This window comes from Dermacentor andersoni, chromosome 3 (genome assembly GCF_023375885.2).
Source record: "Dermacentor andersoni chromosome 3, qqDerAnde1_hic_scaffold, whole genome shotgun sequence".
NCBI classification, from domain to species: domain Eukaryota; kingdom Metazoa; phylum Arthropoda; class Arachnida; order Ixodida; family Ixodidae; genus Dermacentor; species Dermacentor andersoni.
Window position 1 is genome coordinate 143,397,800 of NC_092816.1, and position 27,847 is coordinate 143,425,646.

General features: G+C 48.8%; 1 protein-coding gene across 1 annotated transcript in view; it reads left to right on the forward strand.

Moving 5' to 3' along the window:
* Positions 1 to 8,519: 8,519 nt before the first annotated feature.
* Positions 8,520 to 27,847, forward strand: part of LOC126524999 (sodium-coupled monocarboxylate transporter 2-like) — a 53,842-nt gene continuing 34,514 nt past the window's right edge. The window contains exon 1 of the mRNA XM_055067431.2: positions 8,520 to 8,566. Within this exon, the coding sequence (XP_054923406.2) occupies positions 8,520 to 8,566 (47 nt within the window). The remainder of the gene's footprint in view (positions 8,567 to 27,847) is intronic.

Consider the following 27,847-nt stretch of genomic DNA (forward strand, 5'->3'; position numbering starts at 1 on the left):
GTACCTCGTATGTATTGATGCTTACAATGTGATTTATTTTCAGTATCTACGAATGCGCTTCGACAACAAGGTCGGCATCACTGCTTGTCTCATCTACTTTTTACTAAGTGTAAGGAAGTTGAATATCATCTTTTACGGCGGCTGGAAGACACTTTATGCACGAAGAACCTTCCGCATGCGCAGCATGATCTAACTCCTAATTACAATTGTGTTGATTGGTGCATAAAACCAGAAAACGCCACAGCAATGCTCAACATAATTACTCCAGGACATCATTGCTTTCGCACAATTGCTAAACTTGAGCTTCTTGCCGTACGGAATTATAAGCTCTGTAGGCTGTTATAATTAACAAACATTTCAAGTAGCACAACTCATTACAGTTTGCTCGCCAACTTCGCTAATACTGTCGCCTGTCCATGTGAACATGCCAACGGTGTTCTACTGTCCTTGGAGCATCGGCGCTCTTTTCGTTACTACCACACTCAACCTCCTCCACCACCAACTCTTCGAGCATTTCACACTACCAGCAAAAACGGTGTTGCGAAGATAGTCCCTGGGTCACTACTGTGAATAAAACTTGTAAGCCGCAGCAATTGATGCAAACAGCCAGAGGTCACCACTGCTATCGCTTACAATTTCGGTGACGGCAGATTGCTGGTAATGCATCGTTACTATTTGAAAGAAGTATGTGAATAACGGCCCTTGATCTCCTGGAATTAAATTCATGCACGTAAGCAAGATATATATATATATACATATATATATATATATATATATATATATATATATATATATATATATATATATATATATATATATATATATATATATATATATATATATATATATTTACATATCTACAGTTTTACAAGAAGAAGCATCCTTACCAAAAAACAAACATCGTTAGCTTCTAACGCAGCCTCCCTTTTGCCGCACACGTAGTTACGAAACGAACCATAGTCTACGCACTCGGAAATGATCAGAAATTGGCACGATGTGGTGTTACTCGTTAGAATAAGCACATGTTAATTGTTATATCTCGCAATTTTTTTTAAAATGCAGCCGGCCAGCGAGACACATTCTGTATTAACCGTAACAAAATTGGCCGGCAGCCATGTATTTATATACAATTACGTGTCATGTGTGCTCAGCATTGGTTAATTGCCGCGTGAGATATACTATAGTGTAGATAAAAAACGAAGCAATCGTCACAGTGACAGTCGATGACTAACAAAGGTTACGTAAGAAATGCTACCTGAATTTCATTCTAACTGAAAATGGTTTTCGCGATGTATGTTTCATTCATGGAGGCCTGCGTTTATAAAAAGCTTAAATCGTAATATTTTGATAAGTTTCGCCATGAATACTTTGTCCCAGTGGGTTTTTGTGCCGTACCAAGAAGCCCCGATGGCTATCCTCATCGACTTATTTGCAATAATTTTTAAATTCCTAACTTTCCGTCGAACGGTTCATGTTGCAATCACGACGGTTACATTTGCTGTAACCTAAATTTAACTTTCCTTTAATGCATTCATTTGATGTCCCACCTTTTTTTACATGTAACCTGCTTCAGCAAACCCTCGGCGCCATCGGGATCTACAGCGCTGCCATTGCGATCTCGACAAGTATGTATGCACTATAACACGTTTCATTTCCAAATAAAAAGCAACAGAATAAAAAGTCTGCAATATTGCACTCCTAAAAATAACTTCTGATGTATTTACCACTTCTCGTACCGGCCCCCATAATAGTGTCCTCCACGGGAAACAAGCTATGTACAGTCCAGAAGCTGTCCATCGCAGATCTGAGTGTTTTTTTTTTATATCATCAAGGGAATAATCAGAAACATCTACTTATATTAGCGTTCAATTATAAATAATTATCGAGAATAGCTACGAACGTTCTCACTACTTGGTCTTTCATTCAAGATCTCCAAGGTAAGATGAACTGTGTCTGTCAAATCGCCCTGAGATGAAATTGCCATCATTGTCGGAGCTCATGGACTTTCGAAAACTAAGAAAGGAGGAAATTGTGCGAGTTTACTTTGTAGATGCGCTTAAATCGACCATCGTTTTGAACCAGCATACTCCAGCAGCAGAAAAAAATAAGCTAGTTGCTCAACGCTCACACTTCACGGAAAGCGCGAATTGAGATAAGGACAAAAGTAAGGAAAGTACAAAAACGACTTTAATTATAGCTACAACTTCTTTATATATATATATATATATATATATATATATATATATATATATATATATATATATCAGTCACTAAATATTCACGCCTAAATCGGGCACCTCGGTTAACTAACTTTCTTCTCGTTTATTACATAACGAGCGTCTCGAATCCGGCAACATTGATGCCTTCAGGTAGCATGTGTGGGTTTATTGATCAATTGCCTTTACCCAATGCCCTTTGCCCTTTACGCAATGCCTCATGACTTCGAGCGTACCGGTATCTTGGAAGAACGCTACCATAATCCTAATCAATAAGAAAGGGGACGCCAAGGACTTGAAAAATTATAGACCGATCAGCTTACTGTCCGTTGCCTACAAAGTATTTACTAAGGTAATTGCAAATAGAATCAGGAACACCTTAGACTTCCGTCAACCAAAGGACCAGGCAGGATTCCGTAAAGGCTACTCAACAATAGACCATATTCTCACTATCAATCAGGTGATAGAGAAATGTGCGGAATATAACCAACCCTTATATATAGCTTTCATTGATTACGTGAAAGCGTTTGATTCAGTCGAAACCTCAGCAGTCATGGAAGCATTGCGGAATCAGGGTGTTGACGAGCCGTATGTAAAAATACTGAAAGATATCTATAGCGGCTCCGCAGCCACCACACTCCTCCATAAAGAAAGCAACAAAATCCCAATAAAGAAAGGCGTCAGGCAGGGAGATACGATCTCTCCAATGCTATTCACAGCGTGTTTACAGGAGGTATTCAGAGACGCGGATTGGGAGAGAGGGAGAGAGAAACAACTTCATGTAGTCGCCTGGAGAACGACACCATGACTAAATGGCGCCGTGACGCGAGCCCTGACGTCTTCTCAGCGGGTGGTCTCTACTCAGCTCCAGCGCTTGTTACTCCCGTGGTCGGTCGCCCTGAGGGGCAACGTTCCGTTGGTTTCGCTCGGCCTTTGTCTTTCAAGAGCCGCCGAGACCTGCTGGACGGCCCAGGTTTGCTTTCCGCGGTGGTAGCATTCCGCCGCAGCCGCGAGTCGCGGCGGAATCATTGTACTTGTCGAAGCTTCGTCGGGGAACTTCGTGCAATCCCATAGGATGTGCGTCAGGGTGGCCCTCTCGCGCTGGCACACGGGGCACACAACACTCACATATTATTTGGGGTATAGATGAGTCATTAACACTGTGGTGGGTAAGGAACCAGTTTGCAATTGTCTGAACAGCAACGCCTCCGCTCGGCTCAGCCCCGGGTGCGGGGGTGGGCAAGTCCTTCGAGTCAAGCGTTGGAACAGTGAAAGCTCGTGGAACGTCGTCATGCGGTCGTTAGCACTACACCACGCTGGACGGTCGGTTGCAGCGGCGCGGTTGGTTAGCGCTCGCGCCACTGCGTGGGCCGTCTCATTGTGGTTATCGTGCTTCTCCGACACTTCGAACCATTTGATTCTAATATATCGATTCTCTCGTTGCAGGTCAGCCGAGCACAGAACGCGCAGAGCCTCACCACACACTTTGCCCTTTGCATAATTCCGCACTGCACTTCGCGAATCGCACAACACCGTCTGGCACCCTGGGTCGGCAATGGCCAGGGCAATTGCCACCTCCTCCGCCTGACACGTCTCGCGGACCCGTAAGCTCGCCGCTGCCCTCGTCGCGCCGGACGACGCATCGGTGACGGTAGCTACGAACGCCGCGCAGTCTCCCTGGTATTCTGCCGCATCCACGAACCTTGCGTGCTCGTCGTTGGCGTGAAAGTCGATGAGGGCCTTGGCCCTCGCCGCTCTTCTCTCCTTGTTAAACTCCGGGTTCATGTTTCTCTGGATGAGGTCTAACCGAATCCGGCGCTGGGTCCCGTCCGGGACAGAAACGTCGCTACTCGACTTATTGGCCCCATAAACCTAAGTATTGAAGTATGCGCCTGCCGGCTTCGGTCATAGAGAGCTGCTCCAGCTGGGCGGTCCGTTGCGCTTCCGCAGTTTCCTCGAGGGTATTGTTTACCCCCAGGCTCAGGAGCTTGTTGGTGTTCGTACACTCGAATAGTCCGAGCGCCGCCTTGTAAGCTCGGCGTATCAGGGTGTTGATCTTATTCTTTTCACACTGCCTCCAGTTGTGGAAGGCTGCAACGTAGGTGACGTGGCGGATTACGAAGGAGTGCACAACCCGAATCAAGTTTTCCTCCTTCATCCCGGCCTTGCGGTTGGCAACCCGTCTGATGAGCCGTATTGCGTTGGTAACCTTGACTGTAAGGCGGAAAATGGTCTCGCCATTGCCCCGTCGCTTGTCTATAATCATACCAAGCACCCGGATTTTTTCGACCTCCGGGATCACTTGGCCGTTCCTCGTCACGATCTTGATGGCCTTGTAAACCCTCGCTTCGCTCTTGTTAGGTCTGACGTACTTCGGTGGTAACACTAGCACTTCTGACTTGCTCGGTTAGCAGATCAAACCGGAACCGTTCAGCTGGTCTTCGATCGCGTCGACGGCTTCTTGCAGCGTGCTCTCAATGTAACCATCGCTGCCTCCCGGAACCCACAGCGTGACGTCATCGGCGTAGATGGTGTGCCGGACACCCTCGACGCGTGAGAGTCGCTTGGCCACCCCGATCAAAACAAGGTTGAATAACAACGGCGAGATGACCGAGCCCTGCGGGGTCCCGACACTGCCTAGCCTCTTCTCTTGGAGCCGTAGATCGCCGGCGCACAGCTCGGTAGTCCGCCACGTCAGAAAATCCTTGATGTAATTGTACGTTCTTGCGCCCATGTTGAGTCTGGACACCTGGGCTAGGATCGCAGAGTGCTTCACCTTGTCGAAGGCGCTCTGCAGGTCCAGCCCCAGAATGGCATTGTTGTCTTTCGTTAGGGTGTCATCGTCAATGATATCTTTCTTCAACAGAATCATCGCGTCTTGGGTGCCGAGGGAACGACGAAACCCGATGATCGTGGTGGGGTATAGCCCCGACTCCTCCAGCTAATCGTGCCACCTACACCTGAGGACGTGCTCCAACACCTTGCCCACGCAGGACGTGAACGAGATGGGCCGGAGGTTGTCCGTGTTCGGCGGCCTGCCAGGTTTGGGAATGAGGATGGTCTTGGCAGCCTTCCACTGCTTGGGCAGTGACCCCGCACTCCAGCACTTGTTGTAATAACCGGTGAGGTTTTCGATGGCCACATTGCTGAGGTTCTTGAGCGCTCTGTTCGAGATGTGATCCGGGCCGGCCGCCGACTTGCTGTTTAGTTCCTGCAGGGCCGCTCGCACCTCCTCGACACTGATGTCGCCGTCGAGCTTCTCGTTGGCTTGACCGCCGTACTCGGGATGCCTTTCCGTGGGTGTAACCGGAAGGTACTTGCTGTCTGTGCGTCTGATTACTTCGGTTTCCCCGTTTTCCTTGACTGCTCTGTGAATCATCTTTGTGAGCCGGTCGCGTTGGTGGGATTTTGTTTTAGTGTCGTCGAGCAGATTTCGCATCAAGTTCCAGGTTTTGCCGCAATGCATCTGCCCGTCCGCAGCGTTACAGATTTCGTTCCACTGTGGCATGCAGAGCAACCGACAATGGACTTCGATGGCGCGATTCAGCTCCGCCACCTTCTTCCTTAGGCGCCGATTTAGTCGTTTCTTCTTCCACCTGTTTAGGATAGATTGCTTTGCTTCGAATAAGTGCGCGAGGCGGCTGTCAACCTTGTCGACCTGCTTATCCGTTTCTATGATTTTCGTCGCCTCCTTGACCTTCCCTGCGATGTGGGCTGACCATTCTTCTGTGTTCTCGATTTCCTCCACCTCCGTTGATAACATGCTACGGAAGGCATCCCAATGCGTAAAATTATGTTTTGTGGTATCCTCCGAGGCCTTGACCTCCTCGGGTATGATGACCTCTACGATGTAGTGGTCGCTGCCGAGCTCTGACCCCGTGTTGCGCCAGGAGATATTTCCCTTCTCGTCGTTCCTCACGAACGTGAGGTCCGGCGCCGTATCCCTGGACACAGAGTTCCCAATCCTTGTAGCATCAGTCGAGTCTGTGATGAGGGTGAAGCCCAGGTCTAATGTGTCTTGGAACAGTTCTCGCCCCTTGGCCAATTGCTTGCTATATCCCCATGCCGGGTGCGCCCCGTTGAGGTCCCCGCAGGCGACGAGCCTGTGAGTCCCCGCCACGGTGCTGGCTCTGTGAAGGAGCATCTTGAATTTTTGCTTCCAGTGTGAAGGGCTACTATAGACGTTAAGCAGAAAGGTGCGGTTCTTTTGTTTCTTGCCCGTAATGACCTCGATGAAAGTGTATTCAATTTTACTGTTGTGCAACTCGTGCTCAATAAAGGTGAGTCGCTTGCGAACCAATGTGCATATCCCTCTACCGCCGCTGATCTTCGGAGACTTGGCGTATACCCGATAACCGGGCAGCGACACTGCATCAGTGCGAGTCTCTTGTATCATAATTATATCCGGCTTGCGTGCTACTTGAGTTATGTGGTGCTGCAAGACTGCCCTCTTGCTAGCGAAACCGTTGCAGTTCCAGTACCAGGTCACGAGACCCTTCAGTGCTGTAGTTGTTGCTGTTGCTGGCGTGACCATGATTGTTGCTGATTGTACTGCTGCGTTATTTGCTGTATTGCGTTCGTTAACTGCTGACACGTCCGCTCGATGGCGGTGAACCTATCGTTAATCATCTTAGTGAAGGCTGTCATAATATAATCTTCGAGCCCGTCGAGCTGTTCCTCGATTTAGTCGATCTTGTCCTTCAGGTTGTCCACCCGGTCGTTGAGCTTGCGCTCCTTCAGGTTCTCGATCGCTCGTCGCTTGGGTGCCGGTTCCTTCTCAGCGGATGTTAGTGGTACAGCGCTGCTGATGCTGGGTGTGGGTGCACATGATACCGCTTGGGGCGTTTCGTTATTGGTGGAACGGGTCGTCAGAAGCTTCTTGATTTCCGTGATCTCGTTTGCTATCTTGCTAATAGTGGCCTCTTGCCTACTGACTTGCGTCTTGAGCTCGTTGTTTTTGCGCCTAAGTGCCTCGTTGGCTTCCTTCAACGGCCTCATCGCCTCGTCTTCCGTCGTCTTGCTGTTGTTGCCATCGACGGTCTTGCTGGTGCTAATGGTCTTGGTCGTTGCGGGGGTATTGGAGGTGGTGGTGGTGGTACCCCCTGTGCTTTCTTGGCACAGTGCCTTGCTGCATAGGCCCAGCTCACGCGGTCACGTGACTGCGATCGCTTACGGCTAAGGCTACGCTGTCTACTCTCGCTGGCCCTGCGCTTCGAGACGGAACGTGACGCGTGGCGACCAGCTGGGCCGGCAGATGTTGCGGTTGCTGACATCAGCGATGGAAATTCCTCAGCTCTGAGAGACGCTCGTTGTTGCTGCTGCGCTTGTTGCTCGGCCATCTTGCGCTCCCATTGCCTCTTTGCAACTACGTACGGGACCTTCTACCTATTCTTGCAAACCTTGTCACCGGTCAGATGTGGCCCTCCGCACAATCTGCATGTGTGGGTACATCTATGGTCTTCCTTGGGGTCAACGGCCCCGCAAGCAAAGCAAGCCCTCACGTGAGGGTTTCGACAAACGTCGCGGCGGTGGCCCACCTTTCCGCACTGCTTACATACATCGAATTGTTTTCGATATAGGCTGCACTTGGTGAGAACGGGACAATAGCACACGTAATTCGGGACCTTTAGGCCCTTGAAAGCCACGATGACTGTAGTCGAGCTACCAATCCTCTTCGCGCCGAGAGCCAAGGGATTCCTCGAGTTAACAATGTTCCGGTCGATTGCGGCCGTGGAGTCCTCTATTGGGATGCCTCTAATAACGCCTTTAACGGTGCCATATGGCGCGGTTTGCCATGCGCCATCCACGTGTTCCTTGCCACCAATGAAGATCAATTTTATCCTTGCGTAACGTGAAGCACGTATATCGTCGGGGGTACTCACCACCATGATGTTTTGTTGCAAGTTGGGGCAGAATGTGTCCGCTGCTCCGTCCTCCCTTGATACGTTCGCCGCTGTCATGAAGGCAGATGCCACGGTGGCGGTCTGAGCCCTCGCGATGTTAAGTCTTCCCCGAGGCAGCACTACCACCTTGGTCTCCTCCCTCGGTAGAGCGCCCGGCATCCTTGCTGCCCTCGTCACCGAAGCTTTCACGTTCCTGGCAAAGTTCTTCGTCGTAGGTCTTGACTGGCGAGCGGAAGTCCCCTCGCCGGCCAAGGTCTTTATACGACGGCCTACGTGCGACCAGTCTGCATCGTCGCTGAATTCCTCGGAAGAAATTTCATCCCCTTGAACTTCAACACACATCTGGCTAACGCCGGAATTCGCCTGGTCCCGAACAATGGACGTCTCCATCTCGGTCGACATGTTTGTACAGCCGCCGCCCGAAGACGACGACCTTTCCTCGCAGAGGTTAGGCCTGGCTATGGGCAGTTCCGCGCTGTTCGAATAGGCTTAGTGGAACGGCGCCGGCCTAAACGGAAATATACTTCAATAAAACTTGGTGCTGGGCTAGTTGGTGATGCATTCTTTAAAACTGATGGTAGCGCTAAAAGGACGGACACAAGATGAAAAGACGACACGACGACGAGGAAACGCTACTGACAACTGGTTTATTTTTCGAAAAAGTTCTATATTTAAAAGAATCACAACACATGCGCACAACCGAACTGCACCAGCCTTCTTTATCGCAATATCGAAAACATGCACGCGAAGTGAAATGATAAAACATTCGAGCACCAAGAGGTGAACACATGACCAATTGAAGACAGCGCACACTTCTGGGGAGATTTGAAAAACCGTAACGTATGGCTGTCTTCAATTGGTCATGTGTTCACCTCTTGGTGCTCGAATGTTTTATCATTTCACTTCGCGTGCATGTTTTCGATATTGCGATAAAGAAGGCTGGTGCAGTTCGGTTGTGCGCATGTGTTGTGATTCTTTTAAATATAGAACTTTTTCGAAAAATAAACCAGTTGTCAGTAGCGTTTCCTCGTCGTCGTGTCGTCTTTTCATCTTGTGTCCGTCCTTTTAGCGCTACCATCAGTTCTAAACGGAAAGTCCCGGGAAATTGGCGAAAAAGCGTATCTTTCGGTAGCCACCGGTACCGATTGATGACCCGCACTCTCACGGACACAGTGGTAATAGTTATACCGCGGTACACAATAATTAGCGCTGCAAACTTGGTCATAAAATCCCGAGCCGAGCGTAGGAGGGCGGCAGAAAGTTGGGTGAGCTGATGAGGATAAGAAGTTTGCAGGGACAACATGGCCACAATTAGTACATGACCGGGGTAGTTGCAGACTTATGGGAGAGGCCTTTGCCCTGCAGTGGGCTTAACCAGACTGATGATGATCATGATGATGCCTTTACCCCCAAAAAATCCCGCACTCGTGATCGCCTGCAGCAGAAAGGATCTTCCAGATCCGCCGCCAAGGTTGGTGAGTCGTGGCGCTGGCTAACACTCCTAGGGATCTAGTAGGAAACATACATACCCAAGAAAATAGATAAGAAAACGCCGCCGCGGTAGCTCAATTCGTAGAGCATCGCACGCGTAATGCGAAGGCGTAGGATCGTTCTCCGCCTGCGGCAAGTTGTCTTTTGCCCCATTCTCATTTTCCAATTATTTATCAGTTCTTTATTTCATTTACTAAGCACAAGTAATCTCCCCTATGTAGTCTTTAGCGTCAATGTTTGTTGGCTTCTTATGACCTGACTAATAGAAATGCGACCCCTCGGGCCTTTCTTCTCGTTTATTACATAACGAGGGTCTCGAATCCGGCAACATTGGTGCCTTCAAGTAGCATGTGTGGGTAACATGTCTGTCTGCCCTCAAAGATGCAAATGAATCTTTGAGGGTAGACAGCCAACAAGGGGCGTAGTGTTCAATGAATCGCGAACGATTCTTAGAGCGCAACTCATAGGCGTCCGTTCCTGTAGCGAGCGTCGAAGTATCCGAGCAAACGAGTGCAGCGAACGATGAAAGAGCGAATGTGGAGCGCAGCACGGGATGAAAAACACGAGGCCGGAAGCTGAGGAGGACTGTATGGCGAAACCGTGAGAAGGAAAGCGCGGAGCGGGGACGATAGCTACGAGATGGCGCCAGAGTAGCGTGGTTCGTCTTGGAGGTCTCTCTGCGGCGGTCGCTGTGAATTGCGCCTCAGCATCACCTACGCACTGCTTCTCGCGATCTCTAGATTAGCGAGACCGTCGCGTGATATTTTTCTCGGTTTGCAACGTGTCGCGGGAGACAGGTTACCCACGCCAGCCGACATATCGCGAAATGAAAACACGCATAAAGCTGCGCAGAAATTTGGCAGAAAGCTTATCGTAATCGTCGGCGAATTTTGTTCTTTTGCCCGATGTAATCATGCATAATCAATGTGAATATGCCATAGCAGGTGAAGAGTTTTCGCATCTTTCCTGACATCGCTTGACAGACATTGCAAGGGAGGCTGGCTCGAAAAAAAAGTTGAATAATAGTGGAAGGCTGATTGCAGGAAGGAAATAAGAAAACATTGGGAATAGCTTTGCTTTAAAACGCACCAAGTGTTTTCTTTGGAACGGAGCCCAGTTAATTCCCTACTTTATAATTGTGCTCTTGTATTGACAGCCTTGCTTTTACTTTATGTCAGACATGAACTCTTTCTCGCCAGAGGTACACGTGACACCATGTACCTCTACCCCAAAGTCCTTATCGTGTCCCTTCCTAAGATCGTCGCTGTGTTATCTCGTCGCCGTGTTAGTGACGACCAGATGGCTGAGATGATCATGCGTGACGATCAAATAGTTCTGGGCGTCACTGCTCCTTCTCGTTGCGAGAAAAATGGCCCCATGCACTTCTGCGTCGACTATCACCAGTCTGCACTAGCTCGCATATTAAGATATTTACTCGTTGCCACGCATGGACGATGCCCTCGACTGTTTGGACGGAGCGGAGTTCTTTTCTTTATTGGGCTTAGGCTCCATATACGGGCAAGTCCCTTTGGCACCATCTGAGGTACCTAACAAGGCCTTTGTCACTCCCAACGGATTTTACAGATTTACCGTGATGTCAATGGGCCTATGCAATACGCCAGCCACGTTACATTATCTATTTCATGGTGTCTCAGATGTAACACGTGCCTCAGATAGGTCGACTATGTAGTTGTTTTTCCGCCGATTTCCACACACGTAGGAGCCATCTCTAACGAGCTCAGCGAATGCTCACTGATGAAGGACTCCAAATCCACTTAACGAAATGTTCTTTCGGCGCCTCACTAGTCACCATTCTTGGCCATTTTGTGTTTCCAGAAGGCGTTCTTCGTGATGCAGCCAATCACCACACCGCTGCTTAATTTTCAAAACCGAAGAAATCAAAGCAATTTCGAGCCATCGTCGGTTTGTGCTCGTAGTTCCGCCATTGTAGTAGAAACGTTGCCTCCTTAATTGCACCACTGACAGGCCTCCTTCAAGCTGAACAAAGAGCTTTGGGGTTGGTCTCCAGGCTGCGACGAGGCGTTCATGACATTACGCCACCTTCTAACTTCAGCACCCACACTCCGGCACTTCGATCCCGTGACCCCCCAAATATGTCTACCCCTATGCAAGCGGTGTCAAACTCGGCGCTCTACTCGCGCGACAGAAATCATGCTTATAGGAATATGTTATCAATACGCAAGCTGCACTCTCCCAAAAGACGAGTCTAATTTCTCCGTTAGTAAGAAAGGATCTTTGGCCAGAATCTGGGCTATTGCACAATTTCGCCCTTATTTTGATAGTCGTTCCTTTGACGTCATCACTGACCACCACCTTCCTTGTAGGCTGGCTACCTGCAAATATTCATCTGGATACCACTCCCGATAGGCCCTTAAGCTTCAAGAGTACGACATTAGTGTTCTTCACAGGTCCAGCCTCAAGCACCAGTATTACGGCGCCTTTTCACGCTCACCTGTATTAGATAACAGTGCTAGCCTTTGCGCATTTCGGCGCATGATTTCGTCGCCTGGACTGTACAACTTGGTATCCGAACAGCACAGCTATCCTTCGGTTAGCTCTCTAATTCCTGTTCTTTCTCACCCCTACACCGCTTCACTATACCACGAACTTCGCAATGTTACCCACTTTGCCATTCGTGATGGCCTTCTTTATCGTCGAAACTTCCTCTCCGATGTCCGCAAGTTGATGCCTGTCCTTACCGGCCATCTTCGCTTCAATACATGCGCCACTTTTCCCACCTACCCGCAGTGCGCACATACCGGCCTCTTCGAGGCCTACCTTGACTGATGCCCTGATGATTGCATAGGATCGGCAGTGCTGTCTCCGCTCAGCGTGCTGGATGGTTAAGCTTCGTGTGTGCATTCCTTCTTATTTCTCCTCCTTGACGAGAGAGCCACAGGTGGTGTGTACGTGACACCAGCAGTGTGCGCGCGTCAGATGTGTTCTCTCACGAGAGAGAAAACCTTATCTTGAGCGAGGCTTTCCAGACTCTTTCAAAGACGCCTCGCCAACGTGCTTAAGCCTTCAGATTTTGAGTAAGTTTGACTGTGTCGCTCTCCGCGAAGCAGTTTGTAAACCTGACCTTTCCGTAACGATGTAATTAATAGTCTTTCTAACTCTTTACGTGGATGCCTTTCGTATCTGCTTGGGCCTCTCCACGCTGGTCAAGTTTGAAAGCCGCCAGGCCCGCGCTACCTTCTGTCGTAGCATCATCGTGCAACTAACGAAATTTCGCGCCTTTGACACCAAAGTAACCTCGATTCTTTTTCTAACGGATATGTCTGCACTTTATTTTTCTTTTCTGCTGGAAGTGATCTCTCTTCACCCAGACGGAACTAAGTCCCATGAATCGCCGACGAACCGCCATGTTTGGAACGTGTGAGCGTATTGTGGTGTCGTCTCCCTTCTGTCCTTGTTCGCTGGCCCTAAATATGCTTTCGAAGTCAGTTTACCAACACGCCCAACAAATGGCAGCGTGAACTTCCATGGAAGCTTCGCTATAAGAGGCGCTATAAGCAATTACAAACTTTTCAATTCCAATTCTGCAATCAGGCCTCCGCTATTGGTCAAAAACATTTTGGACGACCCCACTTCACCTGTCGGTCACGCGATGTCATGAAGACCGCGTTAGCTCCCCATCTAATATAACGTGTACACACTCATTATGCACGATTTGATCGAAGAAAACAAAAATAGTTATTTCTGACTTAACGCCTTTTCGCCATTAGCCCTCGGATATTGGTCAAAAGTTTTCGGGCAGCACCCACTTCACCTGCCCATCCGCGAAGTCACAAAACCTCAAAAGCTCACCGCATCAAAGTCACGTGTAAGCGTTAAAGATGCATTAATATGTCGAACAAAACAGAATATTTTTCTGAATAGCTTCAGGGTGCCCCGTTCCTAAAGGAATAAAAGATGGCTACCGCCGATGGCTCAGGCATGGCTACTCGCACCTGCCGAGAGCATGGGTTTATTTGCGTATAATAAAGCTTTTTGTGTGGCCGTGTAGCGTTTTCAAGCACTTTCGGCACGTTTGCGACTTTGTTCTGCCAATTACTCTTTGCTGAGGATCCGTTTTAGCGTCATTCTTATGCTTCCGTTGCATTCCGCCGCAATTTTCGACCAGCCGCTGCAAGATAGGTAAGGGAAAGCAGACCAGTCGCAGACACCGGTACCACCTCCTTCATCGGGTTATCTATGTTCACTCCAGTGGCTCGGCCCCATTGAATCCCTCTCCACTTGAGCGTGCTCTCCTCATTTTGTCATCGAATTAGATAAGACAAGCTGCTCAGTGTAGGCAATTTTATTAGTTTTTCAGGCAAACAAAAGTGACCTCCTATGAATGAAGAGAGCGTTTGATTTGTTTGTTCAGACAACCCTGCATGCGGGTTACCGCTCAATGCTTAGGGCGGCGGTTACAGAATTATGACGTCAGGAAATTGGAATAAAAACTAATTGGAATAGTTTTAGGTTACAGGGCCCCAGGTACGTATACCTTGGAACATGTCTGACGGCTGACGGCGAACATGTCTGACGGCTAACCTCGCACAACACAACTTTGACAAAGAATACAGCGTGCAATGCTGGCTATATAATAATTCTATTGGGACATTGCATTGGCCGTTCTGTTTTATTTTGGTTATCCTTGGGTACAAGTTCGGCATAGTTATACCATTGCCCTTTTGCGAGCGTTGGCTGTTGTACTATTCTTGCTTCTTATTGCTATAGCAAATTAAAACTAATAATATTTTCTTATTTGAACGGTTTGGCTATGTGCACACGGTACATTTTCATAGATGATTATGTATGACTTAGAGCCCTGCATTAAACAAGTAAATATGAAATACTTACTAACGTAAGTATTACAATGCCAATACCCGCTTAATGCGCGATTGCTTTGTTGCTTTTCCAGTGCTTTCCGTTCCCCTGATCTACACTGATATTGCCATCGGCTTAGCAGGAACAACGTACACCGCTTTGGTAAGAGCATATAGTATACAGATACTTACCAAAGTAAAAATTGTTTCCTATTATTTTTCATCGCTATCCGCTTTCAATATAGACGCACCTGGTTCAACAAGTGCATTTTCAATATATATTCTATGGAACAAAGCCATGGGGCCAGCTGGGCTTGTTATTGATTTGTACTGAAAGTAAAGAGCACGAAAAAGCAACCAGGCGCCACAGGTGCTAACTTCCAACTGACGATATTTCTTGACAGGAATGCGAATGTGTGCACCTGCGTTGAAAGATTCAATGGTGGATTTCGGCGCTGTGTTCTTTTTTTCGCGCTCTTTACTGTCACTATGCAACAACTTCCTAGCCCCGATTTTTATACCAATAGGATTATCAGCCTGTATCATCCACTATGCGCATGTACAGTCTTTTAAGCCGCTCTTGAACTACGTCAAAGAAAGGGATTCCGAAAAGCCAACCCCCGTCGCTATTCGAGATTATGTTCAGCATGCTTCGGCAAGAGGTTATTTGTTGCACTGCGCCGCATTAAGGGTTATGGTAGCGTTCCGCTTACAACCGTGCCTTACCTGCACGCGGGAGCGGGCCGGTACTTTGAGTGCCACTTCTTCAAGGACCTGTTTGTAACGCTACACAACCTCTGCATCCACCAGTGCACCCTGCGACCAGAGGCGCAGAGCGTCAAAACGCCAGATTTCACGACAAAGAACGCGAGAATGCTCCCATTGTCACCTAATTACCGGCGCGCTAAGCCGAGTTCTGTCTAGGGGAAAAGGAAATCGTGACTCTGTCCTCTATGCCATCTCTAAATACCCCTTCCGGCATAATTCGTGGTACCTCTGCCCTGGTGCAACATCACCGTGCGTTTATTATCGCTGTCATTGAGCGCGCTATAATCGGGATCGGCCGAAGGAAACAATTTGCTAGTCGCACTATGTAACTCTGCAGCCCTTTCTCAGTGAACCTACGCACACCTTGTTACGGGGCACAACAATAATAACAAATCTAAACCAACCGTTTATAATTCAAAAGATGTTTATGAGAATAATTGCAAATGTCCCATATGATTGTCACATGCAGCAACACTTTAAGCAGTTTAAGATTATAAGTGTGAATAATTGTTCCGATTATCGTTTCCTCCAGTCATACTGCTCGGCCAAAAGAAATTGCACTCCATGTGACATCGAGTTTCAGAATTAAGAGAACATGTCGCCATAGGCACGACGCGTCGCCCCAATATTTGTCATATACGTACTCATTAAAACAAGTATCCGAAATAGTAAGTCACCTTTACCCTTCCAGCTTTTGCTAAATAATACTTCTAACAAAGCTGGACCTGTGTCACAGCCTTCTAGAAAAACAATGAGATATCAGTTTCTGTGAATTATGCTGCATTTAAGCATTTATTTTCTTGTACCTATTTCATGAAACATTCCTTCTTATTTTGCAAAATGCTACAGAAACAGCACTTCCTTTGTGTGTCTGCGTGTTCCTACGTCCTGGTTCAGCCGCGCTTACACATTCTATCATGGATTTAAAACGAAGTAGCCCACCAACGTGTTTTAACTCAATTAACAAGCACCCTGTCAAGCACACACAGGTAAACATGAGCATATCTCACTCGATGAGCGTGGAAACTCGCTGTAAACATTCTCGCGTGAGGAATCGCGGCAGCAGCAAACGGATTTACCTTTGTGCATCTCTCATTTTAACGCGAACGAAACGTCCAAAGCACAGCGCATATCAGGCTAATTGCACTAAGCGAGCTCTGCAAATACTGCAGATCGCTTTGAAGATGATGCTTGCGCGGGCGGGCAGTTTGCGCATCTCGCAGATCGCTTTCAAGACACACGAGCGCCAGCAACGCGTAGGCGTCCGCCAAAGGTGCCTACTACGACGTCCACCATTCGCGTCCCCAGCGCCGCAGTCACGGAGGAAACAAGCCATAGGAGCGAGCATGCCGCAACGCGATTGAAGCCGATGTAGTGGCCCTACACGGGAGGAAAACATCAGTGCGCGCTTTAGGTTTTAGTACTCCTGGTCAAGTGTTTTTTTTTTCGATACATATTCGAAACCATTTGGAACATCTCAAATAAACAAAAACATGGCTACCAGCGCGGCACTTTCGCTTAATGCCCCACTCAAGTTTCTGCATTGTGGCATCGAGTCAACATGTTGCGCTACGCGTGTCCGTTCGGCAAGCCGCATCAGAAAGAAAACCTCTCAAGCGTGTCGGAAATTTAAGAAGACAAATGTTGCAGGCCTCTCCGAACGGTGCGCGCGGCGTTGCTATACTGCCGACCGCTTTTGTGGTAAGTGTGCGATGCGGTTCGTGTAGCAGTAAATTGCATCTTAATGTCTCTTGTTATTTCAGGAGCTAAGCACTTATATCCTTCACTTATAAAGGGGGGCACAAACGGTTTTGTAAACTGGTCAGTTCTCGCGTGGGGGATAAAGCAGAGTTTAGTTTGAGTTGGAATGCACCTTTCTTTCGTTTGCCGATACATGTTATACGTCTTAACTGCCGTGGTTGCTTAGTGGCTACGGTGTTGCGCTGTTAAGCACGAGATCGCGAGATCGAATACCCAGCAGGCCGGCCGCACATCGACGGGGGCGAAAGGCGAACACCCATGTACTTAGATTTAGCTGCACGTTGAAAAGCTCCGGGTGGACCAAATTATTCTGGAGCCCTTCAATATGGCGTGCCTCATAATGAGATTGTGTTTTTGGCCCCTCAATCTAAATGATTTTTTGTGATAAGATCGTATGCATCCGATGACGTACCACTTGTTCCAGTTCCCAGTACACAGTGTTCGAAGCAGGACCAGTGCTTGGAAACAACGCGCACCGCATGACCAGGTCGTATATGGGTCTAAAACTACAATGCAGCTGGTATAGAATAGAGAGAGGCGTGGTTGTAAAAGTTCGCCTGCCACCACACATCTTTTCATATGATGTGCTTTTTTTTGCTTGTAAACGTTTGTCCGAGTTCTGATGGCGTTGTGCTTACAAGGCATGTGTAATTGTGAGGAACTTGATTCATCTGCACTAGCGAGTTACTATGGCAACAAACTTTTTCGCATAGCTTCCTTCGAACGGCTAAGCTGGCCCACGGGCTTGGCGTCCGAATAGGCGACCAGCATTCAACACCCATATTTTCATGGGTGCGATCGGGACAACCGTACGTCTGAAGTTTCACTGCATCGTTTTCCGCGCTAAATGCTCGAAACGGCCGTGGTGTCCAATTGTGGTACATTTGACAATACCGCCCTATTGGCAGGCCACAAAAATGAATGTCGGGACTTTGGCAGTTTAAATGGTGTCGCTTTTCTTTTAACGGATGTAGCGTCACTTTACTTTGTATTCCGATGGAAGTCTTTCCCTCGTGATAGAAGTGGCGCTAAGCCCCATGAACCAACGATTAACCGCGATGTTTTGACCTTATGGGCTTCTATGGAGGCTTCGCTAGCAGGTATATTTATCTTCGCTCATACACACTGGCGTTCCACGGGTGCAATCTGGAAGGACGCATGCTGCTCCAGAAATGCGGGTGAATATCGAGGAATTAATTTTCAGCCTTAGCACGAACCATTGGCCGACACATCTCTGAGGCCACACAATAGAGGGAGGAATGGTTTTAGGCACACTTCTTTGGTACACCGCTATTTGGCACAGCACGTTTAAAGGGAAGCGAGAGAGGAGACCCAACTACAATACATGGCTCCTGGGCACTAGCGGTGCGCTGATGCGTATGTGCACGGCCTGCGTGATTGCGCGCGCTGGCAGGTTTTGCTCCGGCCGTCCAATTAAGCACGCTCCCCACAAAAAAGCTTATCGTGGCGCGCGCACCCGGCTTCCCCGAGGTAGCGCTCTTAGCTGAGGGCCATCGTAAAAATAGCTTGGTGGCACAAACCACCGCCCCGATTCAAGAGGACGCTTATAGCATCCATCCATCCATCCATCCATCCATCCATCCATCCATCCATCCATCCATGTTTCCGTCAATCTTTCCTTCCTTCCTTCCTTCCTTTCTTCCTTCGATCCATCCATCCATCCATCTGGCGCCCGGGGAGGCGGCTGTGCAATGCAGATCAGGTGAGATCTCAATGTGCTCCATTCTTCGCCTTTTACGTGCTGCAGGAGACTTTCACAGATTATATTCTAAGCAATTTTTCAACTCCATCTCGGAACGTATTGCTGTTGCAGCTGTTCAGTTCTTTCGTACCTTATTTTTTCCTGTATCTTTCTATACTCTTAGCTAGTAGTTTGTAGTATATTTATATTATATACTTAGTTATGTTTATGATTAAGTTTTTCCGAAGAAATCGTGATAGGTTCGCGCACCATTAATTGTCTGAACTGGAAGTTTATCGTACGTGAGAGAGTTTAATTGTTGCCTGCCTAGTTTTTCTTTCACATTCTGTTGCTATGATTTGTCAACTGACACGGCAATTTTAGCGTTAGTACCCCTATTCTGTAGTGCAATTATGATCTCGTAATATTCACTAGTAAATCATCGTGATTATTTCATTCTTATTTTTAGTTGGATCTTGCAGGCTATTATATGGCACGAATAATGTTTTTCTTACTTGGCACTTTCTCTTTTTCGCCTTGTTGAATTACGGTTGTTTTACTTTGATGTAACCGTACTCTCCCTTACCCACTGTCTTCCCCAAGGCCACTCAGTGTAGTCACAATAAATATATTTAAAAAAATAGGCATGACTTAAGCATACCTGCGGCAAAGCGACTTTTATGTATATATGTTGGATGTTTTAAAGATTTGATTGCTGCCCTTTATAGTTATGGTAATACCAGCTTGCATGGCAACTGCATACACTAATAAAAGAGTAAAGGATTACATGATTTATCATTTCACACTTGCCACATACTTTCTTGCGCAATTCAGCCGTGTGACTACGGCAATCAGAAGATAAGGGCACGCAAACTGACGCTACCGAAGCAGTGAATTTTTCTTAACCAGGAAAAAAAAGCATTTCTTTAAAGATGCTTTCATCTTATCTGAAACACTGTTCGTGCGTTTTCACATTGCAGCAACGCTTCACTTAGAATATTGCCCTTAGGACTGGCATATTTAATGAGTATATAAATAACGCAATACATTAATGATTCGAAAAATATATAACCTCTTGGGCGAACGTGTCAAAATCACGACGTGATTATGAGACATGCCGTAGAGGAGGTCTCCGGAATAGTTTTAACGTCTCAAGGTTCATTAACGTGCATTTAAATCGCTGCAACCGAGCGATTGCAACAAGTGTTTGTGGGCGGACCATGCTACTTCTTGCTGCACGCCCTATAAGGATGACGAAACGCACAGACGAAAGTAAACGCTGAACTAACTGGCAAATCATTCAACGATTTGAAACCAGCTCACAAAACATTAAACATGCCTATAAGTCGCAAATTGTGAAGTCTAGTGCCTTTTCTGCACATGACGAACTCTTGCACATATATTCTATTTCTACTTGCGAATGCGAAGGAAGTGAGGTATGTGTGTGGAAAGACAGTGAAAGCGTTTGAGAATAAATATTCGTGAGCACGGACTTTGCCCTCTCATAAACCGTCAGACGTCATTTGCAAATCAGTTAGGGATCACATAGCAGCTCAAAAGATTTTTCGCTCACCTAAACTATGCCGCAGCAACGGTACCGGAGCGCTAGAAATCCTCACCGACGCACGGAAGGTCCTCAGTTATGAACGCCTCGGTAGGACGTTGGAGCTGGCTATGCCCACCGGGGAATTTACGTTCTCTCCGTGCGAGTGAAATGGTCAGAGCTCAATCTGGTGGTGAGGGCTATATCGGAGGCCATGGTATGTCTTCTGGACTCCAGTGGGCGCTGTTATGTGGCGCAGGATGTACATTGGGAAGCAGTAGAGAGTGTTAAAGTATTTTTACTGGAAAAACATCGACTCATAGTGGAAGAAACGAAATAGGAAGCTTATCAGCAAGTATGCGGCGGGTAGGCTGAGCAACACAGCCACAAAGGACGTGAAGCGGAAAGTCAGAGAGGCTGAAGTAATTTCACAGATAGCAGCAATGGGAAAGAAACCGAATGAGTAACTACTTAAGAGGAAAAAGCGAAATTGGGAAAAAAAAGCAATTTATGAAAACTCACAGGGAAGCCCATTACTTTTCGAAGCGAGATCACGATGCCTTAGGACACGCAACCTTAACGCGAGACATATGAAGCATGTGCTTGCTGTGATGAAGTTAGGCAAACGATGGAGTATGTTTTCTTAGAATGTGAAGATATCTTCCCAGCGGTTAATTTAGGCATGACTGGCCTCCTTGGATCCCTTAGGTTAAGCGAGAGCAGGGGGAAGGTAAGCACGTCAGCAGCAGATATTAGTACGAGGTCATTAGAAGATTGGTGGAAGAAAAGTAGGCAAACGACAAAAAACTGAGATGTACAAAAACAAAGTTCGCAATAGGGGGTGAGAAAATTTGCCTATAGGAATTCATCGTGTGTTTCTTTATTCTTTCTATCTTTTTTTTCTTTTTTAACCTTGGTAGGACATTGTGCAGAATAATAGCAAGAGCTTGGTGGCGCAACCCACCACCTTATTCCAAAGTGGACGCTCATAACATCCAATTATCAATCCGAAGCGGGAGAGATGAGCTGCGCTGCTGCGCAAGGCTTATACGTGACGTGTTTAGGCAGACCGATAATATACGTGCCTACATTACTTGAGCACTAGCCTCATTAACTTTGACAGCATCGTAAAATGGTCGGTAAGGATGGTTTTAAAGCGAAGCTTTCTTTGCCTCTTCCTTCCACTTTCCCACTGCTGCTGCTGCTGCTGTGAGTGCTGCTCTCCGGCGCACCACGTCGGGAATGGTTCAGAGCGTATGTATATATTACAGGCGCGAGCGAGAGAGGAAAGGCGACAGGGGAAACTCGTTTTCACCCCACCGCGTCGAATGTGCACAATGCCCTCTGGAATTCACTGGTCGTCGCCACATTAACCTCTTGACAGCTGTAATTATCCGTGAATCCCCTCAGAAGCATTGCAGAAACTGCAGCGCTTACTTTTCTACTAACGTGAAGTTCAGAGAGGATGTAGAGAGAACTGTACAGAGGAGAGAGAATAAGAGGCAGTTCCCATATAAGGGACAGGGTGAGGTAACGTGAGAAGGCAAGGAAATCCTGCTACTATACGACAGCAGTTGCGGGTAAACTGGATAAGCCTAAGTTGAAGGTACGGTACAGTACGTTGCTGCTATTTCTGAAACATAAGCGCCATGCAAATATTTACACAATGATGTGGGGCTCCCGCACCGCGGGACGGCGCGTGCAAAGGTCGGCGCCATGAAAGACGATGAAGCCCGTGAGCTGAACGTTCTTCGCCGGGCCCACCATTAAACAGAAGCGTCTATTTTGTAAGACTCCGTCTTCAATCTACGTTACATTTTTCTGGTGTAGGTGCGGGGTACATGCTACCACTCCCAGATCGAACACCGCCTACAAACCCAGTACAAAGTGCGGTTGAGCTGACTCCAGTTCACGTACGGACAAGCCGTCGACTTCAAGGAGTGTCACCTGAGCACGAGCCTCTACCCAACCCAGTCGTAAGGATGAGTACCTCAGTTCCGTCTTCTTCCTCAACCGCACCGACCGAGGTCGTCCTTAACCAGCCGCGAATCCCCACATCCTTCCATGGGGACACCTTCGAAGGTGTTGAGGACTGGTTCGATCACTTTGAGCGTGTCGCAGAATTCAACGACTGGACTCCAAAGCGCAAGCTACGCGACGCCTACTTTGCCCTCGAGGACTATGCGCGGACATGGTTTGAGAACCGTGAGGCGGCCCTAACGACATGGGACGAATTCCGACGGCAGCTAGTCAGCACGTATGTCAGCCTCGATCGCAAGGAGCGAGCTGAATCTGCAATTCAGGCGAGAGGGCAGCGGCCGAACGAAAGCGTCGCAATGTTTGTGGAAGGTATGTGCTGACTTTTCTGACGCGCGGATCCATCCATGCCGGAAGAAAAGAAGCTCAGGAACTTGATGCGCGGCGTCATGCAAGAGTTATTCGGTGGGCGCAACCCACCAAAGACCGTTGCAGAGTTTCTCGCGGAAGTCATATCCATGGAAAAGGCTCTGCAGCAGCGAACAAGGCAGTACAACCGCGACATGTCACCCCTATCACGTGACCCTCTCACTATACCCTTGGAAAATACCGACGCCTTGCGGGAGCTTATTAGGCTTGTTGTCCGAGAAGAGCCTCAAAAGCTTCAGGTGGCTCAAGTATCGGTACCGCGACTCGCTTTGACTGAGGTCGTCCGGGAGGAAATCAGGCAGGCAGTACAAGTCCCGGAGCGAAGCGAGACACCACAGCACGAGGTACGGCAGCCATAGCCTCGCATGTTGTATGCGGAAGCCGCGAGAATTTCGTTGACCCCGACTTTTTACGATGTGCGCGACGTCCCGGACTTTCATGGTGTGCGCGCCGTTGAACAAGCAACTGGCGACTTCAGGACTCGCCGCACGCCATTCATGTCTGAAACACGACCACGCCGCAAGAGCGACGTATGGCGCACTGCAGACCGGAGGCCCTTGTGTTTTCACTGCGGTGAAGCCGATCACCTCTACAGGGCGTGTACTTACCGCCGAGCGGGCTCCGTGGATTATCAGTGATTGCGCTGTGCCCTCGCAACGGTGAACGTGCCCTGGAGATTCAAGCATACCTCGCGGACGCCAGGACCTCGTTTGCCCCACGATTCCGTGTCCCCCGGTCACCGTCACCCGCCCGAAACAGGTCTTCCAGCCCCATCTTCACACCGAGTGCAACAAGGCGTCGCTCACCCAGCCCTGCCTCCCGGGAAAACTGAGTCCATCGACCTGCGGAGGTGAGGTCGCTGACGTTGCGAATGCTGCAGATCCTCCACTAAGACGACCGCGAGATGGCGTAATTGAGACGCAGAGAAAGCAGTGTAGTTTGGTGTCAGTACCTTGTGACGTACCAGATACTATAGATGACCATGAAGTCACTGCGTTAATCGACACGGGTGCGGACACCTCTGTTATGAGCCAGAATCTCGCGCGTATCCAGAATAAAGTTTCAACGCAATGGACCGGGACTCACATTCATACTGCAGGAGGGCACCTCATAACTCCAATGGGCCGGTGCACGCCACGAGTCAACATTCCGGGCTTCACGTACATCCGCGAATTCGTCATTCTTCCTGAATGTTCGAAGGACCTTATACTGGCATGGATTTCCTTCAGGCGAACGGTGCCATCATCAACTTGCAACAGTCTAGAGTCAGCTTCGCTACTACGCAGGCCATAGCGAACAACAATGGAAAGACCGCGACATCGCGCTTGGCGTAGCTGACGATCACGTCACGTTACCACCCAAGAGTAGCATGCTTACCCTTGTCCGATGCGACATGGCGGACGACGTCGAAGGAATTGCAGAGGCAAGCATCCCTCTGCGTCTTGAGCGCCACATTTGCATAGCCAGAGGGCTTCTTCGGGTGCGCAACAAATGTTCAGTCGTCTTGCTAACAAACTTTAGTAACGAATATCGGTATGTACCGCGAGGAAGGACAATCGCATTTCTTCGCGTAATCATTGATGTTACTGACATTGCCACATTGGAAACCGCATCTTCTCAGCAATCCGTGTTACCCAGCCTAAAAGAACGGATATACTTTAACGCTGCTCTGCCAGTCCATCAGCAAGACCGTCTACTGAGTCTCGTAAATGAATTTGCGGACTGTTTTTTCAGCGTCGTCCAAAGTAGGGCGCACGTCCATCACAAAGCACCGCATTATAACGGGCGAGTCCGCACGTCCTGTTCATCAGCATCCTTACAGATTGTCTCCAGTGGAAAGGAAAGCGATCTAGCATCAGGTGAAAGAGATGCTCCAAGACGACGTGATCCAGCCGTCCACAAGCCCGTGGGCCTCCCCTGTAGGGTTAGTCAGAAAGAAAGACGACACACTACGCTTCTGTGTAGATTATAGAAATTTGAACCGTGTCACCAAGCGCGATGTTTATCCATTACCACGCATCGACGACGCAATGGATCGTCTACAACATGCCAATTTCTTCTCTTCGTTGGACCTTAAATCAGGGTATTGTCAAATCGAAGTTGATGAACAGAATCGTGAAAAAACAGCATTTGTGACACCTGACGGGCTTTATGAGTTCAAAGTTCCCCCTTTGGTCTCTGTTCAGCACCTGCCACCTTTCAGCAGATGATGGATACCGTGTTTGGTGAACTCAAATTTCAAACCTGCCTCGTATACTTGGACGACGTCGTCGTGTTCTCGAGCACGTTTGACGAACATCTCGCACGACTCGAGAGTGTCCTCGCGGTGATCCGTACTGCCGGCGTCACCATCAAGCCTGAAAAATGATACTTCGGGTTCCAAGAGCTCAAATTTCTTGGCCATGTCGTTGTTCCTAAAGGCGCCCGACCAGACCCCGACAAATTAACTGCCGTCGGCGAGTTTTCGTCACCCACAGACAAGAAGGCTGTCCAACGCTTCCTTAGTATGTGCGCGTATTACAGGCGCTTCGTCGAGGGATTCTCGAGAATTGCTGAACCTCTGGCATGGCTCCACGCGACGATGTGCCTTTCATTTGGTCGGACGAGCAGAAGTCGTTCAATGAGTTGCGCAAGCGCTTGCAAGCGGCCCCAACACTTGCTCATTTCGACGAAGACGCTGACACTGAAATTCATACTCACGCCAGCGATACTGGTCTCGGCGCAGTTATTGCGTAGTGGCAAGCTGGTGCGGAACGCCCCATTGCTTATGCAAGCCGCAGTCTCACCAAGGCTGAGAAAAACTACTCAACCACTGAAAAAGAATGCTTAGCGGTTGTGTGGGCAATTGGTAAATTCGAACCCTACTTGTACGGTACACCCTTTAAGGCTGTCAGCGATCACCATACCCTGCGCTGGCTTGCCAACCTCAAAGATCCTTCAGGCAGACTAGCCCGTTGGAGCCTGCGCTTACAAGAGTACGACATTACATTTGTCTACCGAGCTGGAAGGAAGCACAGCGACGCCGACTGCTTGTCCCACGCACCACTCCCAACGACGTCATCGGACCCTGACCATGACTAGCCATTTGTCGGCGTGATCGACGCCATAAAGATGGCTGTGCACCAGTGCGCTGACCCTGAGCTGCTGCCGCTGATCGAGCACCTTCAAGGAGCTGAAGGTGTCTTACCTCGGTCGCTCTTTCGCGGCTTATCATCGTACTCTTTGCACATCAACGTCCTTTACAAGAAAAACTGTGGAAGCGGTCCAAATACGTACCTCCTTGTCGTGCCTTCGGCGCTGCGCCAAGACATTTTGCAAGCCTGCCATGATGAGCCATGTGCGGTACACCTGGGATTCGCTAAGACATTAGCAAGGATACGCCAGATGTATTACTGGCCCCGGCGTTTTTGTTCTGTGCAACGGTACGTCAAGACGTGCCGGGATTGTCAGCGCCGCAAGAAACCACCAGTTAAACCAGCTGGCTTTCTCCACCCTGTGGACCCTCCTCAAGCACCGTTCCAACAAGTAGGAATGGATATACTTAGGCCATTCCCAGTGACCTCTTCGTACAACAAATGGATAGTCGTCGCTACCGAATACTTAACCCGGTACGTCGAAACCGAAGCTATTCCGCAAGCAAACTCGCATGAAGTGGCCAAGTTCCTTGTACGCCACATCGTCCTACGACATGGTGCACCGTCTGTTCTCATCACCGACCGCGGTGCAGCATTTACAGCCGACCTTATGGAGGACGTTCTCCAGCTGACGCATTGCTCTCACCGCAAGAGCACTGCGTATCACCCTCAAACCAATGGATTATCTGAACGTTTGAACAGAACGCTGGCTGATATGCTCTCCACGTATATCGACGTAGAGCACAAGACGTGGGATGAGATTTTACCCTATGTAACCTTCGCGTATAACACTGCTGTACAGGAGGCTACACGTGCACAGCTTACGCCGTTCGGACTTGTATACGGACGCCACGTCGCGTCAACACTTGACGCCATGCTACCTCTGGTTGATAATAGCCCGCCCAGGGAAGACGCGGAAGAATTCGTACAACGAGCCGAAGAAGCACGCCAACTTGCTCAGTATCGTATCCCGAGCCAACAGCATACCGGCACCCTTCGCTACAACCAGGGTCGACGCGACGTGCACTACAATACCGGCGCCTTCGTGTGGGTCTGGACGCTCATCCGTCACCATCGACTCTCCCAAAAGTTGATCCACCGGTATTTTGGTCCCTACAAGGTTACACGCCCCCTCAGTGACGTGACCTACGAGTCGTCCCTTGCAGTTCTGACCCCGGTTCGCTCCGTCATCCGCCTCGCGCGAAAGTTGTTCATGTAGTGCGCATGAGACCCTACTATGCGCGTACGTGAACGCCGATATGCACCTGAGGAGCTCCATGTCTTGTCGCCGAATGAACTTTTTGACCTAACCGAGACGGTCGCCTTTCGGATGGGGGGGGGGGGGGGGGGGGGCAATTGACACAATGATGTGGGGCTCCCGCACCGCGGGACGGCGCGCGCTAAGGTCGGCGCCATGAAAGACGATGAAGCGTGCGAGCTGCACTTTCTTCTCCGTGGCCCACCATTAAACAGGAGCGTCTGTTTTGTAAGACTCCGTCTTCAATCTACGTTAAAATATGTCCAGCGAATAAACTACGCAAGGCGTGCCGAAGCAGAGCTAAATTACCTAAAGCGCAGCGCAGGGTCCAGGCGACACTGAAAGTGTGGACCATCAAATCAACAGTTCTGTGCCCGCCGCGGTAGCTTTGCGCCTATGGCATTGCTAGAGGTCGCGGAGTTGATCCCAACCACGCCAGCCGCATTTAGATGGGGGCGAAATAGAAAACGCACGTTCACTTAGATTTTCGGACACGGTAAAGAACGTCACGACGTCAAAATTATTGTGGAGTTCGGCACTACGGCGTGCCTCATAATGCGACTGTGGTTTTCACACATACAGACCCATAATCCAAGTTAATATTTCTGCCACGGTGGGGTGTGCCACGCGAGTCAGTGGCAATGCTCAACCCTTTCAGAGTGTGTGAAATATGGCGCACAACGACGCCTCAAGAAAACACCTCTCCCTGTGTGTTCTGTGTACTACGCAGACAAAAAGCTGTGGTGCACGCAAAAGTAACATTTAACATCAACTCACCACTCTCGTGTAAACGTTGAAGAAATTAAGCTTCACCTGTCTGCTTCGCA